The following is a 13,291-nucleotide window of genomic DNA, read 5'->3' on the forward strand; positions in this document are numbered from 1 at the left end:
CTTCAATGAGATGAATAAGTTTCCAAGTGGTCCATCCTCAAAAAATTAATGGGACCCACTTGTACCGTAGCTCGAATATCCCTACTTGATCACAAAAACTGGATTAAACAAAATGCAGATTTTTCCAACAAAAACATCATCTGATGTCACAGAATATTAAGGAAAAATGTCCAACCACTTTGGTAAGAAAAAGGATTAATTTTCACCGTTGAATTTTAATTTCAAATTGAGATTTGGGTAGCCCTCCATTTTTAACATCATCAATCAAGTTCAAAATGTAATTTTGTTTTTAATTTGTTCTTTTGAATCTGAGTTTTTCATTAAATATAGAAAGCTGTGGTGTTGGATTGGATTGACTAGTTCATAATCCATGTGAGTCCAATAACCTTGGCAAGATTTGAAATCTTACAAAATTAATCATTGTAGTCTAATTCATAAAGTAAGATTTGTCAAAGTAACCAACTTTAATAAAGTAAAAGAGATTTTGTAAGGCTAATGATTTTTTAACTTAACCTGACAGACTGACGTTGCATGTGCAAAGAATCCTTGATTCTTTCACTTGGAATACACAACTGCAGATGACAGGTGGGTTGTGTATCCCGGGGACAGACTCTAGGTCGGTTGTGTATCCCAGGGACAGACTCTACGGTTCCTTGCTCATGCCACGTCGGTGGGTTTTGAGTTTTGTTGAATTAAAAAATCAGCACTCTTTTTGTAATAAAATTGTAAGCGATAGGTCTGTCCAATAAAATTGTAAGGTTCGAACCTCACAGTGCACTTCTTGACGTGAAAGTCTATGGGAACCAAGTGCTTTGAGTGCAATCATCCAAATGGAGTGCAAATGGAAATTTATAAGTGATAAAGCACAATTGATAGTGGGAGGTGTGCAACTAGTCGACCACAAAGATTAATTTTCTTTTATTATTAATTGGGGTGCAATAAATAGTTTAAGAAATTGGAGTGTAACAAGTAAAAAAATTATAACAAATTTGAAAATCTAATTTATTGTTATTTGTGTATTAATTGACAAAACCGTTAAGATAAATTTTATTTTATTATTAATTGGGGTGCAATAAATAATTTAAGAAATTGGGGTATGATAAGTAAAAAAATTATAACATATTTGGAAATTTAATTTATTGTTATTTGTGTATTATTGTTAACGTCTGTCCTAAGGGCACATAAGATGTCGGAGGGAGACCAATGGGACTGAGGTGAGAACATCCCTACTAATATTGATGCATGATAAACTAGACTTGCTATTCCTTGTCGGTATGTTCTCAAAAAAAAACTTTGTATACCAAAATATCCATAAATGCTTATTCCCAAAGTGTATTTATTGGACTTTTAACTTGTGCCCTTAGGGTATATATAAAAAGATAGGATATTATATCTCTCTGTATTTTTTTTTTTTTTAAATCTCTTATTAATTGTATTGTAATATCATTTTGCATAAAATAGGAATATACCAGAGTTAACAAAAGAAGTTTCGTAAGAAAATGTAAGAATCGTAATAAATTGGTTTAAAAAAAGCTGCTCGAAATTCATTCGTTGACATGGCATGTGCACATAATCATAGATTTTTTCATTTGAATTTCAAGTGGCTCTTTTCGAGTCAATTTATCATTAGTCAAAATGTAACTAGCATATCAACAATTATCTATTTTGAAGGGAGAAACATTTCCCAAAGTTAATGATATCTCATCACGATGATCCAAAAATCTTAAAGAAATCTCTCATGATTACTGCTTTATCAATGTATCTTTAGAGTGGTTGTAGAAACCCTCCCCAAAAACAGTTAGCCTGTTGAACGAGTGTTATAATGTTTTGTAATGTTGGTTAATAATTTGAGCCAAATCTTTGTGATGTCTGAATAGTGTATTTTAATTTTTAATTTGGGGCGAGATAAATAATTTAAGCAATTGGGGTGTAATAAGTACAATTTGGGGTGCCAATATAACTTCTCATCCTTTATCCTATCGGTACTACTAGTGCAGCGATATACTTTCTTGGAACGTCAACGAAAATATACTTTCTTAAGACCTGGAAATTGGTTGCTGAATTTGTCATGGTTGATGTAAACTTTGTAAACATATTAAATTTAAAAAAGAAGATTTACATGATCAACAATTTTGGTTGTATCTCATGAGATCTAGAAATGTAAGAAAGTTTATCTTTGTAAATTTTGGATTTTAACAAGTTTTTTTAAACCTTATCCTAGTTGTATTAGAATTTATGTATGATTTTTATTTTAAAATTTTAAATGAATAATATAATTTTACATCATATTTTATAATTTAATATATTATAAGGTTCTTTTTGTAATTTAAAATAATAACTAAGGTAATTTTGTAGATAACATAATAAAAAAAATGTTTCTATAATTATGTAGATTATTGCCAATTGGGGTGTAATTTTGTAGATTATTGCCAAAGTGCTAGCAACTCGATTGAAAAAAGTTCTTCCTAGTCTTATTGACGACGAACAAGGGGCTTTCATTAGAGGTAGGCAAATCTTAGATGGAGTCTTGATTGCCAACGAGTGTCTTGACTCTAAGATTAAGAAGAAGGAAAAGGGAATGATAGGGAAAATTGACCTTCAAAAGGCTTATGACCATGTGAGTTGGGACCTCTTAAAATACATGATGGGGAGGATGGGTTTTGAAGAAAGGTGGATCAGATGGATAATGAAATGTGTAACTACGGTGTCTTATTCGATTCTCGTCAATGGGAGTCTGGTGGACTTTTTTAGGGGTTCGAGAGAATTGAAACAAGGGGACCCATTATCTCCGTTCTTGTTTCTTATTGTTGCTGAAGCCTTGAGTAGATTGTTCACAAGAGCGGTTGATATAGGTAAGCTCTCGGGGTTTAGAGTGAAAGACGGACCATTGATTTCTCACTTACAATTTGCGGATGATACTCTTGTGTTTTTGGAGCATTCGAAGGATCAGGTAAGAGCGTTTCATGTGTTATTATGCTATTTTAAGGCTATGTCAGGATTACATATTAATTTGCAGAAGAGTAAGCTTTTCGGGGTAGGAGAGGTGACCGATATTCATTTGATGGCAACCACGTTGGGATGTGAACACGATACCCTTCTCACGTCATATTTGGGATTACCGTTGGGAGCACCATATAATAGTATCAAAATCTGGGATGGTGTGATTGAGAGGTTGGAGAAAAGGTTGAGTAAGTGGAAGGCCAATTATTTGTCGAAAGGAGGGAAGGTTACGTTGACCAAGAGCACTTTAACGAGTATTCCGATTTATGTCCTATCGTTGTTCACGCTCCCGAGATCTGTCGAAATTAGAATGGAAAGGCTTATGAAGGATTTTTTGTGGAATGACAGGATGAGCAGGAGAAAGTATCATTTGGTCAGATGGAAAGTGGTATGCACGCCTAAGAAGAACAGGGGTCTGGGCATAAAGGGGCTTAGATTAGCCAATAGAGCTCTGTTAGGAAAATGGCTTTGGAGATTTGGTGAAGAGATGAATAGTTTGTGGAGGAAGGTTATTAGGGCCAAGTACGGGGAAAAAAGGTTAGGCTGGTATAGCGACGAGGCTAAAGATCCTTATGGGTGCAGTATCTGGAAAGGGGTTCTTAAAGGGATAAAGGATTTCAAGAGAGGGATAAGATTCAAAGTGGGTTTGGGAGATAGGATTAGCTTCTAGGAGGATAGTTGGTGTGACACATTGCCTCTGGTAGTCCAATTCTCGTCTTTGTACACTTGTTCAATCAACAAGAACTGCTCTATCCAGCAGTGTTTGGTTGACAATGAGTATGGTCCTACTTGGGATTTGGGGTTCAGAAGAAATTTTAATGATTGAAAGCTAACTGAGGTGACATCTTTCCTTGATCTCATATATACAGTTCATCTCAACGACAACGAACAGGATAAGTGGAAATGGGCAATGGCTAAGGATTTGAGATTCTCTGTCAGGTCTTTTTATAAGTGGCTTTTTTCTAATGTGGAGAGTTCCTTGGTGGGACCAATCAATTGGTCCAAGTTAGTCCCCTCTAAAGTATCTTTTTTCGTTTGGTTGACTTCTCTTAGTAGGATTCTCACGTTGGATAATTTGATTGTGCGGGGATGGATCATTCCCAACTGTTGTCCCATTTGCATAAGTGATGCAGAATCTGTTGATCATTTATTAATCCATTGCTCTTTTTCTTATGACATTTGGTCGACTTTTCTTGGTCTTTTCGGTTTTAACTGAGTCCCTCCTCGTAAGTTCTCCTCGGTGTTAGTAAAATGGATCAGTAACGCTTTCCATACCAGAAAAAAGATCATTCGGGATATGCTTCCCTCGACTATCACTTGGGGGATCTGGAACGAGCGAAACAACAGATCGTTCAATAACAAAAGTAGCAACTCTCATGCAGGTTTCTTGGAGATCTTGGATTTACTATACATTTGGTCAAAGCAGAACATAGTGTTCACGGGTACTTCATTTGATGATTTTGTTTTTAGATGGCACTCCTTGTGTAATGATTAGTGTTGTTTTTCTTTTTTTACTTTTCTTTGAGGTTCTCTCGGCCTTTTTGTTTCTTGTCTTTCCTCTCTGATCAATATATTATACTTTTCAAAAAAAAAAAAAAAAAAATGTTTCTATAATTTCATAAAGTCAAGGACTTGGCTTACTTGGGCAGATTCGAGGATTGACTATGATCTAGTGCCTGTCGAAGGAGTACTGTTTTATTGGGGAGGAGACGAGAGAGGCTAATGATGCTTAGGAACCGGAGGAGAGGGTGAGGCCAAGTGGTGGAGAGTGGGTATGAGGTAGGCAATTCGAGTCTTAGAGATTGTAGATGCAAAAAATTTGCATTATCTCCAGATTCCCACTAAATGATTAATTTCGTCTTTCTGTGCTCTTAGGTGTGCCTGCAACAACATCTCTCTGATATCCAAGTCAGAATCTTAATACAAAAAGTTAAATACAATTTTTAGTGAAAAAAAATTTCATACCTTTAAGTGCCTCTGACTATATATTTATAGAGATTTCCTTCCTTAAATCTTCCCTGATCTTCTTTTTGATTTTCGTCATTTCCATTTAAGCGGCTCCGTCTTTTTAAGAATTTTCCTTGATCCTCACGAATATGATTGAATTCCTGATTTTCGGAGATTTGACTCAACCGACTTATTACCTCAGTCCTTGGCATCTCATCTTGAGATTTGTTCTTCCTAAATGCCCGACTTCCCTTATTCCGATCTTACCGGTCACTGGGTCGAATTTTCTTTACCTCATAAACACAAGAGTTCGGTCGATATATTTCACAGCTGCCACGTGTTAGTATAACACCTGCCTTTATGTAGGGTCCCCCTCTCTCTCTCTCTTTGCCTGTCTGCGACAGTGGATACCAACAGGTTGTCCGCAGGTAGGAAGGTAAGACAGGTCGCTGTCCCCAGGCTGACCTTCTTTCTGTCTGCCCGTGTCAGCACAGGTCAGCTTGGGCTGCAGTGAGACTCTAAGGATCTACAACATGGGGTGTCAAATAAAAAATTCCAAGCATTTGACATTTAATTATTGTTATCATTGTTCAAATTAAGATCACAGATTAAAGTGTAGAAATGGCTCATTGGAACAACTCTGCTTTCCCACTAAAGTGTTTCTGTGGAATCATTTCTATTTAAATCCCTTATATAATAGTTTTCAAGAAGTGTTTTCTGGGATTTAGAAACACTTCCCAAAGCTTTCTGGCATAAAAGTAGTAATTACTACATACTTGATTGTGTTTGACTGACCATAAGATCCCTTAGAGAGTTGTGCGAGGAGAGTGCGTGTATTTTTAGTGTGTCATCAATTTGGACATTTTGCTTCGAACTTAAATTTCTTCTGTATTTGTTTGGATTCCAACAAAAAGAAAAAGTTGGGCACCTACCAAACAAGTCCATATACTTATGAATTAGCCAAATTAACTTCACAGTCCATTACATTTGAAGGAACGCAACATTTTCTGCAATTTCCGTTTCTACGGAACTCTAAAGTAAATCAAATGGTTGTGATCTATTCAAGTTTTCCAAAGTTGTCATGACATCTCTAAAGCCATGTTTGCAAATTCTACCATAAACTCTTAAAATTCAATAAAACTATATCTAATCTATAAAATAACACATTTTCCTTCCTTGATGTAATAAATCCAATCTCCAAATCTCCTCTACACAGTAAATAAAATCTTGTCAAGGGTTATGGTAGCAATATGAATCTCTGACTTGGATAGCAATTCAGCCTAGCTTAGGGTTTTTATTAGCAGGTCATGCATGCCAACAAGAATCCTGAGAAGTTTTGTTCCTCTAACATAGATTTCTCATAGTAAATATTGAAACAACAATTAGTTGCACACAAGGAAGAAAGAGAAGATAACTATAATTAATCACAAATAACAATGTATCAATGATACGATAATCCAACATGACAAAGGAAGACAACAATACTTTATTTTTAATTTTTTTATTACTGATAAGAATGACTAACTTGAAATATTTTTTTGAAGAGTGACTAACTTGAAATATTACTATACAGGAAAAATATTATATGACTTCCAATTTGTCAAACATCTCAGCATTTCACAGAATTTACAAGTAAAAAACATATGGGAAATAGCTCCAACCAAAAAGTAGATGAGACAGTAAATCAATAGAACTCATAGTCCTCTCTGGAATATACCTTCTGATGTTAGGAGCTAACAAGAAGAGCCTCTCTAGCAATATTGGTAACACGTAAGACAGCTTGTGCACTTAAAGGAGGAAGTTTTGATTGGCAAAAATTCTCCCAAGAACCCACCTCTGAATGCTCAGATTCAACAGCTAGAGAAGGGTCATGGAATTTCTCATATTCAGTTTGTAGCTCCAATAGGAGTGTACGAGCAGCCTCCCTCGACTCGGGAAGCTGGTCACTGAGTTGGGTAGCAGCTATTTGAATAAATTTATCAATCCCATATGCTTTAATGCCTTCCGTGCCCTGCGGATCACACACCAAAGAAGCACCATAATTGATGAGACTAATAAAAATATAGTGAAGTCTGCATGAGGGGATTAAAATCTGCCAGACAACACCAAAAAACTGAAGATAACAATTAATTGTTACAAAGTGATTTAATCTTTCGAAAGTTGCATGGCATTTAAATAGATATTGATGAAATAAACTGCCTTTCTTGCAGGAGTTACGTGAATGGGAATTTAAAGGACGCTGAAACTGAATGTGAAAATAGGAATACAAAGGAGAAAGCTGACTTTTAACAACGGTTCTACTCAACTTTTTCACAATCCCAAGAGCTTCTCAAAGAAATCCAAAGCAATGGTCACTAAGAAGCTTGAGACACTTTAACCATCCCAATACTTCCACATCGAGTAATGTTAAAGTTAGTCCTCACATCAGCAATGCATTTCACCAGCCACCATCTAAAACTAAATATCACATAAGTTGAAAACGCAGTAAGAAAGAATCAGGATTATGAGATGAGGTTCTCAGTTCTATTATTTTCTTTGGGTGTTGACCAAAGGTAAAGTTTAATTTCAAATTTATAGGTATTCTAGAGAGGCCGTGCACATATGCAAACAATATCAAACTTCTGAAAGAAGACCAGCTACAGAGTCAAAGAACCTAATATAGAGCATGTCCAGCTGAATTGAATGAACAAGCCAGATAAGTTTCATTTTTCTTCACCCCTAATAGGCTCGGACATGGTTGATCCATAACCGAAATTCTCAATCAGTGTTGTAAGTTATAAGATCTGATTCCAGGTTCGATACGGTCCATCGAAACTCCTAGCTATTAGGATGAAAGAAATTGGGAGAGGTAGGGTGAGAGAGATTTTAGTTTATGAATATGTGAATAGGTTTTTCATAAAATCATTGATTTTTTTTAGTACATCATTATTAAATATGTGCCACGAAAACCATCATAGTCAATTAAGAGGCCCATTACTGATAATCAACCCCATAATCAATTAGGATAGTGGTTACAAAATGACCCCTAAGATAAAGTTTCTCCATTTGAGTTTTGCCGGTGGTATCGGATTGAAATACATGATGTCAGTTAAACTAAATAAGGGTCTAACTGGCCATGTCTATGTAAAACCAACTGAAGGCATCAACTCCTTGAGGATTTTGATTGTCTTCAATCTTGTTTGTTTTGTTTTGTATTTTTTATTTATTTATCGGTATGTCTGTTTTTATTTTAATGAGTTCGATAACTCGATGCTAGTGGGATTTGATGATTTTCTATATATATATATATATATATATGTACTAGAGTTTGCACATGCCGTACAGGCATCCTCTTTGAGGTTAAGGGGTAAAAGAGGAAATATAGTAAAATTAGAGGGGTATTATTGGAAAAGGGGGTAAAAGAGGGAGGGGGGAGGAAAGACAATAAGTTGAAGGGGGTGAAGACTTAAGACAATAAAGTGGGGTAGTGTGGACCCCACTCCACTGTAGCTGGAGTGGGATCCACCGTTGTATTTTATTACATACATACGGGTGGTCATGTTTGATACCCTATTATTTGCCCTATGTGTTTTGTCCTACATGGGTTAGAAGTTTTGGAATGGGCTGATTTTTGGTGAGGATGATCTCTATGATGAGGAGATCATCCTCACCAAACTTCTAACCCCATCAAAAGTGGTTTACAAAAAATGGACAGTCCACGATTCTTCAACTTGTAAACACGAGGCTAGAAGTTTTGGAATGGGCTAGTTGTTTGTGACGATGATCCCACAGAGATCATCCTCACCAAAAATCAGCCCATTCCAAAACTTCTAACCCATGTAGGAAAAAACACATAGCACAAAACGTAGGGTGCCAAACATTTCCTTATATATATATATAAGGTCAGGATCCCTTGACTCCTAAGAATAACTCATGAAAAAAACACATGATCCCAACCCTTTAAATGCAAAATCCAATGGTTGAGATTTATCCTTGGGAAAAGTATCACCGAGATTTGTGTTATCAAGATACTCATAAATCTCAACCATTGGATTTTGTGTTTAAAGGGTTGGGATCATATGTTTTTTTCATGAGTCATTCTTAGGAGTCAGCGGATCCTAACCCTGTATATATATATAAAGAGAGGAATTCCATGAATCAGTTCTCGATAAACAACTTCCTAGGAGATGATGTCTAGAGTTGGAAAATCAACTGATTAAAAAAAAAAAAATCAAGCCATCATCACCACCTTATACTAAACTACTTCAGGGTTTGGGAAAATTTATCAAAATGCAAGTAACAGTTTGAGAGAAAATAAAATAAACAAGAAAAACCTCACAAGTCGAGAAAAAAAAAATTAGCAGGCGGAGCAGAAGTAAATCTTACCAGCCGAGGTACACTCCGACAAAAGAACATTGATGCCTTTGCTCTTATTCGAGGATTTTTGTGCTTAAGATAAGGTTGCAGCTTCAGTAACAGTAAGGTAGGGGAGACCCATTTAGTCAAAGCCACCAAGGCTCTCTCGGCAGCTTCACATACAAAGCGTTTATCTTGTGAAGACTTAAGAAGAAGCTGTAGAAGCTGAACCCAAACCACATAAATTTATTAGAATAATAGTGAAAATAAAATGAACTTCTCAGTTAATGACTAACCATCAACACTGGAAATAAAGAATATTTGTTTGATAGGAGCAAGAGCATTTCAAAGAGAGGGGGGAGGGGGGGTTGAAGATAACCAAAACTGCAACTTTAGAATTGAAGTCATACCAAAGGGTCAAATGAATCAACTGCATGATCACCATAAGCACTGAAGATATCTTCAGATGTCATTATTGCAGTTTTGCAGACAGCACTTCTTGGATTCTTCAAGGATTTCACAATCAGTGAAATCACATTTCCCCTGTTCATTAGGACATAAGGAAGTGTACACATTAAGCAACCAAACTGAGATGAATAATGTGAGCATCAGCGTTCTCCTAATTCAAATCCCTAAATAAAAATTAGAGACTCACAACATGTCAAACATTGCTTCCTTGTGAAATATTGATAATCTCCGCACATTGTTGAGAGATTCACATACCAAAACCCAATCCTTGGAGTCCAGTCCTGCTAACAGCGTCTAAAAAGCAACAAGAGACAAACATGAACAGAATCCTCAATTATCACGACATCAAAAGGAAACCACATTAACAGCCGATCCAGTATGCTTCACAAATGTAAGCTAAGCAACAAGAAAAAAAACAAAATAAAGAGAAGAGTAAGTGTAGCCTTACTAACTTAGTAAGATTTGAAATCTTACTAAGGGTTGTTGAACTCACCTTGTGGCATTCACAGGGATGTAGAAGAAAAAATTCTATGAACTTATTAAAAAAACAATTAGAAAAGGTTATTTTTCACTGTTGAATTTAATTTCAAACTTGGGAGTTCAGTAGCAGTCCATTTTCAAAATCTTGGATCAAGTCCATTTTTTTTTTTTTGGATCTGAGTTTTTCCATGAAATCTAGAGGGCTGTAGTGTTAAGATTGCCAATTTGATAATCCCATCTGAGCTCAACAACCCTTAGTAAATCTTACTAAGTTAGGAAGGAAAATGTTTCTCTAAAGGGAAAAAAGAAATAGCTCATACACTGAGACTCATATCCACGTCATCCAGATCACTCAGGTTTTCAGGCTCTATATACTCTACTTCAGAAGCTCCTATCTCTGCTCCAGTATTCGCAACTTCACCTTCATTGGTTGGAATTGAAGCCAAGGAAGCAGAATTTGTTCTCAGCCATTTGTCAAGATTTTCATTATTGGTATCAGTGTAAGGCATTGTAAAGTTCCCTGCGCTAGGACTTCCATTTTTCCTCTCAGATCCTGGTAATGTGTGGATAGCCCTGAGTGCTTTCCCTGACATCCCTTAGGCTTATAGACTGAAATAAAAAAGAAATCAATCCAACATTTAGATATCTTAGAAATATATTAACACAGGTAGCCAAATTGATAAATGGTTAAATAGATACAAAAAACACAATAAGACGAGCTACTCCATTGATTTCTTAGCAAAGGCTAATAAATATCACACAAAAACCATCAGCCTTTGTATTCTAAAGAGAGAGGCAACTAGCAGTCTAGACCAATATGCATATACAAGTTCAGATTTCTTGAGTAGATTAGTAAAACATGGAATCAAAACCAACTTTGAGGTCGTCGGTTCAAGTCCAGCTTATCCATAAAAATAAAAAAATAAAATAAAATACTATAGAATGCATTACAATTCAAATGGCCTCTCACTGATCCTAATGACTCTCTGTTCATGCCACCTAAAAATTATGAATTTCGTACCTCATAATCTGCAAAATAAATAACATTTGACAATTATATAGAATCTACAAAAGCCAAAAATTCTCAAAGAAAATTTTGAGTTATCCTAAAGAGCTTTTCCTTTCCCTTTTGCCATAAAATGCATAGTAATAGAGCTTGGATCATCCCTAAAGACTCCCCTTATGCCAATCAACCCTAGTGCCCCCAAAACGCATATCTCAAACCAAATTCAAGCAATCAACTTTCAAACTAGAAATGGAGAGGTTAACCTCATCATATGTTCACTTAAACAAGGAAATACGCTATTTCGTTACAAACACTCAAACTATCTATCGATAATTTCATTACTCCATTATTTCATATACACCAAAAAATACAAACAAAATGATGATCAAAGAGCTCTTCCCATTAGCATTGAGGGGCAACTTGACATGTCCATAACTAACGGATCAAGACTTTGATTTAATATGAAATAGTCATATAAGAAAAAGTTTCCACACAAGGAGGAATCAATTATGCTCAAATCTTCTCAAGACTCAGCTGGCAACCGCATCTCCTAATACCCTGAAAAGGTGTCATAAATGGCCCATGAAGAAATCCCCTTTTGCTCTCCATTCCCAAATGTATCATTTATCCCTCAACTAACGTTTTTTTTTTTTTCCATTTTGATGATTATCATTAGATGATAATGATCAAAATTTGGAGTTTATCGTACTCCTGCTAGTGCCAATGAATTTAAAAACTCTTTGGCGTTGTGCAAAATATATATTATCCCCCCGCCCCACACACACATAAACTTAATCAAATGGTCTGAGATATGGTGAAGAGCAATCCCCACTATAACCAACTCAACTCTTTGAAACCACCTACTCTCTCATCTCTCTCTAGGCCATAAATCAAGGAAATATCCAATGGTGGACTCTCATCTCTACTAGGCAATAAATCAAGAACAATATACAACTCACAAATCAAAATAGACGAGAAAAAGAAGATCGAGCAATGAGATTTTCATTTTTTTTTTTTTTGATCGTTAGCAATGAGATTTTCATAGACAAAGAAGAAATTTGGAAATATCGAAAACATCCATCGGATCATTTACTGGTGTTTATCTTTTGTGCCTCAAAGGAAGAAAAAAACATCAAACCTCCACCACTATAAATAAAAAATAAAAAAAATAAAAAAATTGAATTTACATCTCTAATTTATTTTGATTCTTGAGAACTTTAAGGAATCCATTTTCGTCTCTCAATAGATCTTAAAATAACCAGATTAAGGTATGTTCTTCATTATTCTTTCTTCAACACATACATCCTAAAGAAACACATGTGGAATGCAAATAGCAACTTTGCATCTCCTTTAATGGCCTTTACTTATAAAAAATTCAGAAATTATTGAACTCTTGAACATGACAACAGAACTGATGACACTAAAATGACCTGATTGGATCTAACTAAAATCCAAAAAACTGTAAGAATTTTGTATGTGCTGCATCCCTTCTCTTTCATAAGGAAAATCACAAATATCAACAAATTTCCGATGCCTACAACCGAATGCTCTGAACGACTACGATACAATATGAATAATATCAGTGATGACTTATGACTAAGTTCTCATCGAAGACACACACACACACAAAGCATAAAAATAGAGATCTAGAACCAAACATGAGTTACTGTTATAGGGAAAAACAAAATAAGAGACGAAATGAGATGCAAATCTGAAACAGCAAGATCGCATTAGTTTAATCGTCAACAGATCTAAATCTTCAGTCACAAATCCTAGTTTCAAGGCCGATTTTCACCTTTTGTTGATGGATTTGAAGTTCTAAACCTAACCAATATAAGTTCAAACAGGGCAAATTACAGGTCTAATGTGTGTATGTGAGAGAGATTACCAGATGATAGGAAGCCAGGTGATCGAATATAACACCAAATGCGAAAAATAGTGAACCAGCCAAATACGCTTCGCTTTCAGTCTCAAATGTGAGAAGAGTTCATAGTTTGAGTAGAGATAAAAGAGGAATTGTTTTAAGGATTTTGTTAATGTGAGCCTAAGGACACA

General features: G+C 35.5%; 1 protein-coding gene across 1 annotated transcript; it reads right to left on the bottom strand.

Moving 5' to 3' along the window:
- Positions 1-5,063: 5,063 nt before the first annotated feature.
- Positions 5,064-13,291, bottom strand: LOC147401104 (uncharacterized). Its single transcript, XM_086442247.1, has 6 exons — positions 13,125-13,291; positions 10,551-10,839; positions 9,938-10,044; positions 9,693-9,825; positions 9,313-9,507; positions 5,064-6,958 (listed from the first exon to the last, which is right to left on the bottom strand). The coding sequence occupies exons 2-6, from the start codon at positions 10,821-10,823 to the stop codon at positions 6,674-6,676; spliced, it is 993 nt and encodes a 330-aa protein (XP_086298373.1). The 5' UTR covers positions 10,824-10,839; positions 13,125-13,291; the 3' UTR covers positions 5,064-6,673.

The sequence above is a fragment of the Akebia trifoliata genome, chromosome 5 (genome assembly GCF_017979445.1).
Source record: "Akebia trifoliata isolate Shusen 1 chromosome 5, ASM1797944v1, whole genome shotgun sequence".
Lineage (NCBI taxonomy): Eukaryota > Viridiplantae > Streptophyta > Magnoliopsida > Ranunculales > Lardizabalaceae > Akebia > Akebia trifoliata.

Coding starts and splice junctions, on each gene's coding strand:
- LOC147401104 (XM_086442247.1), bottom strand. CDS start 10,823: ATGTCAGGGAAAGCACTCAGGGCTATCCACACATTACCAGGATCTGAG. Junction 10,045..10,550: donor ACGTGGATATGAGTCTCAGT/GTATGAGCTATT, acceptor GTTGCTTTTTAG/ACGCTGTTAGCAGGACTGGA. Junction 9,826..9,937: donor GAAGCAATGTTTGACATGTT/GTGAGTCTCTAA, acceptor CCTAATGAACAG/GGGAAATGTGATTTCACTGA.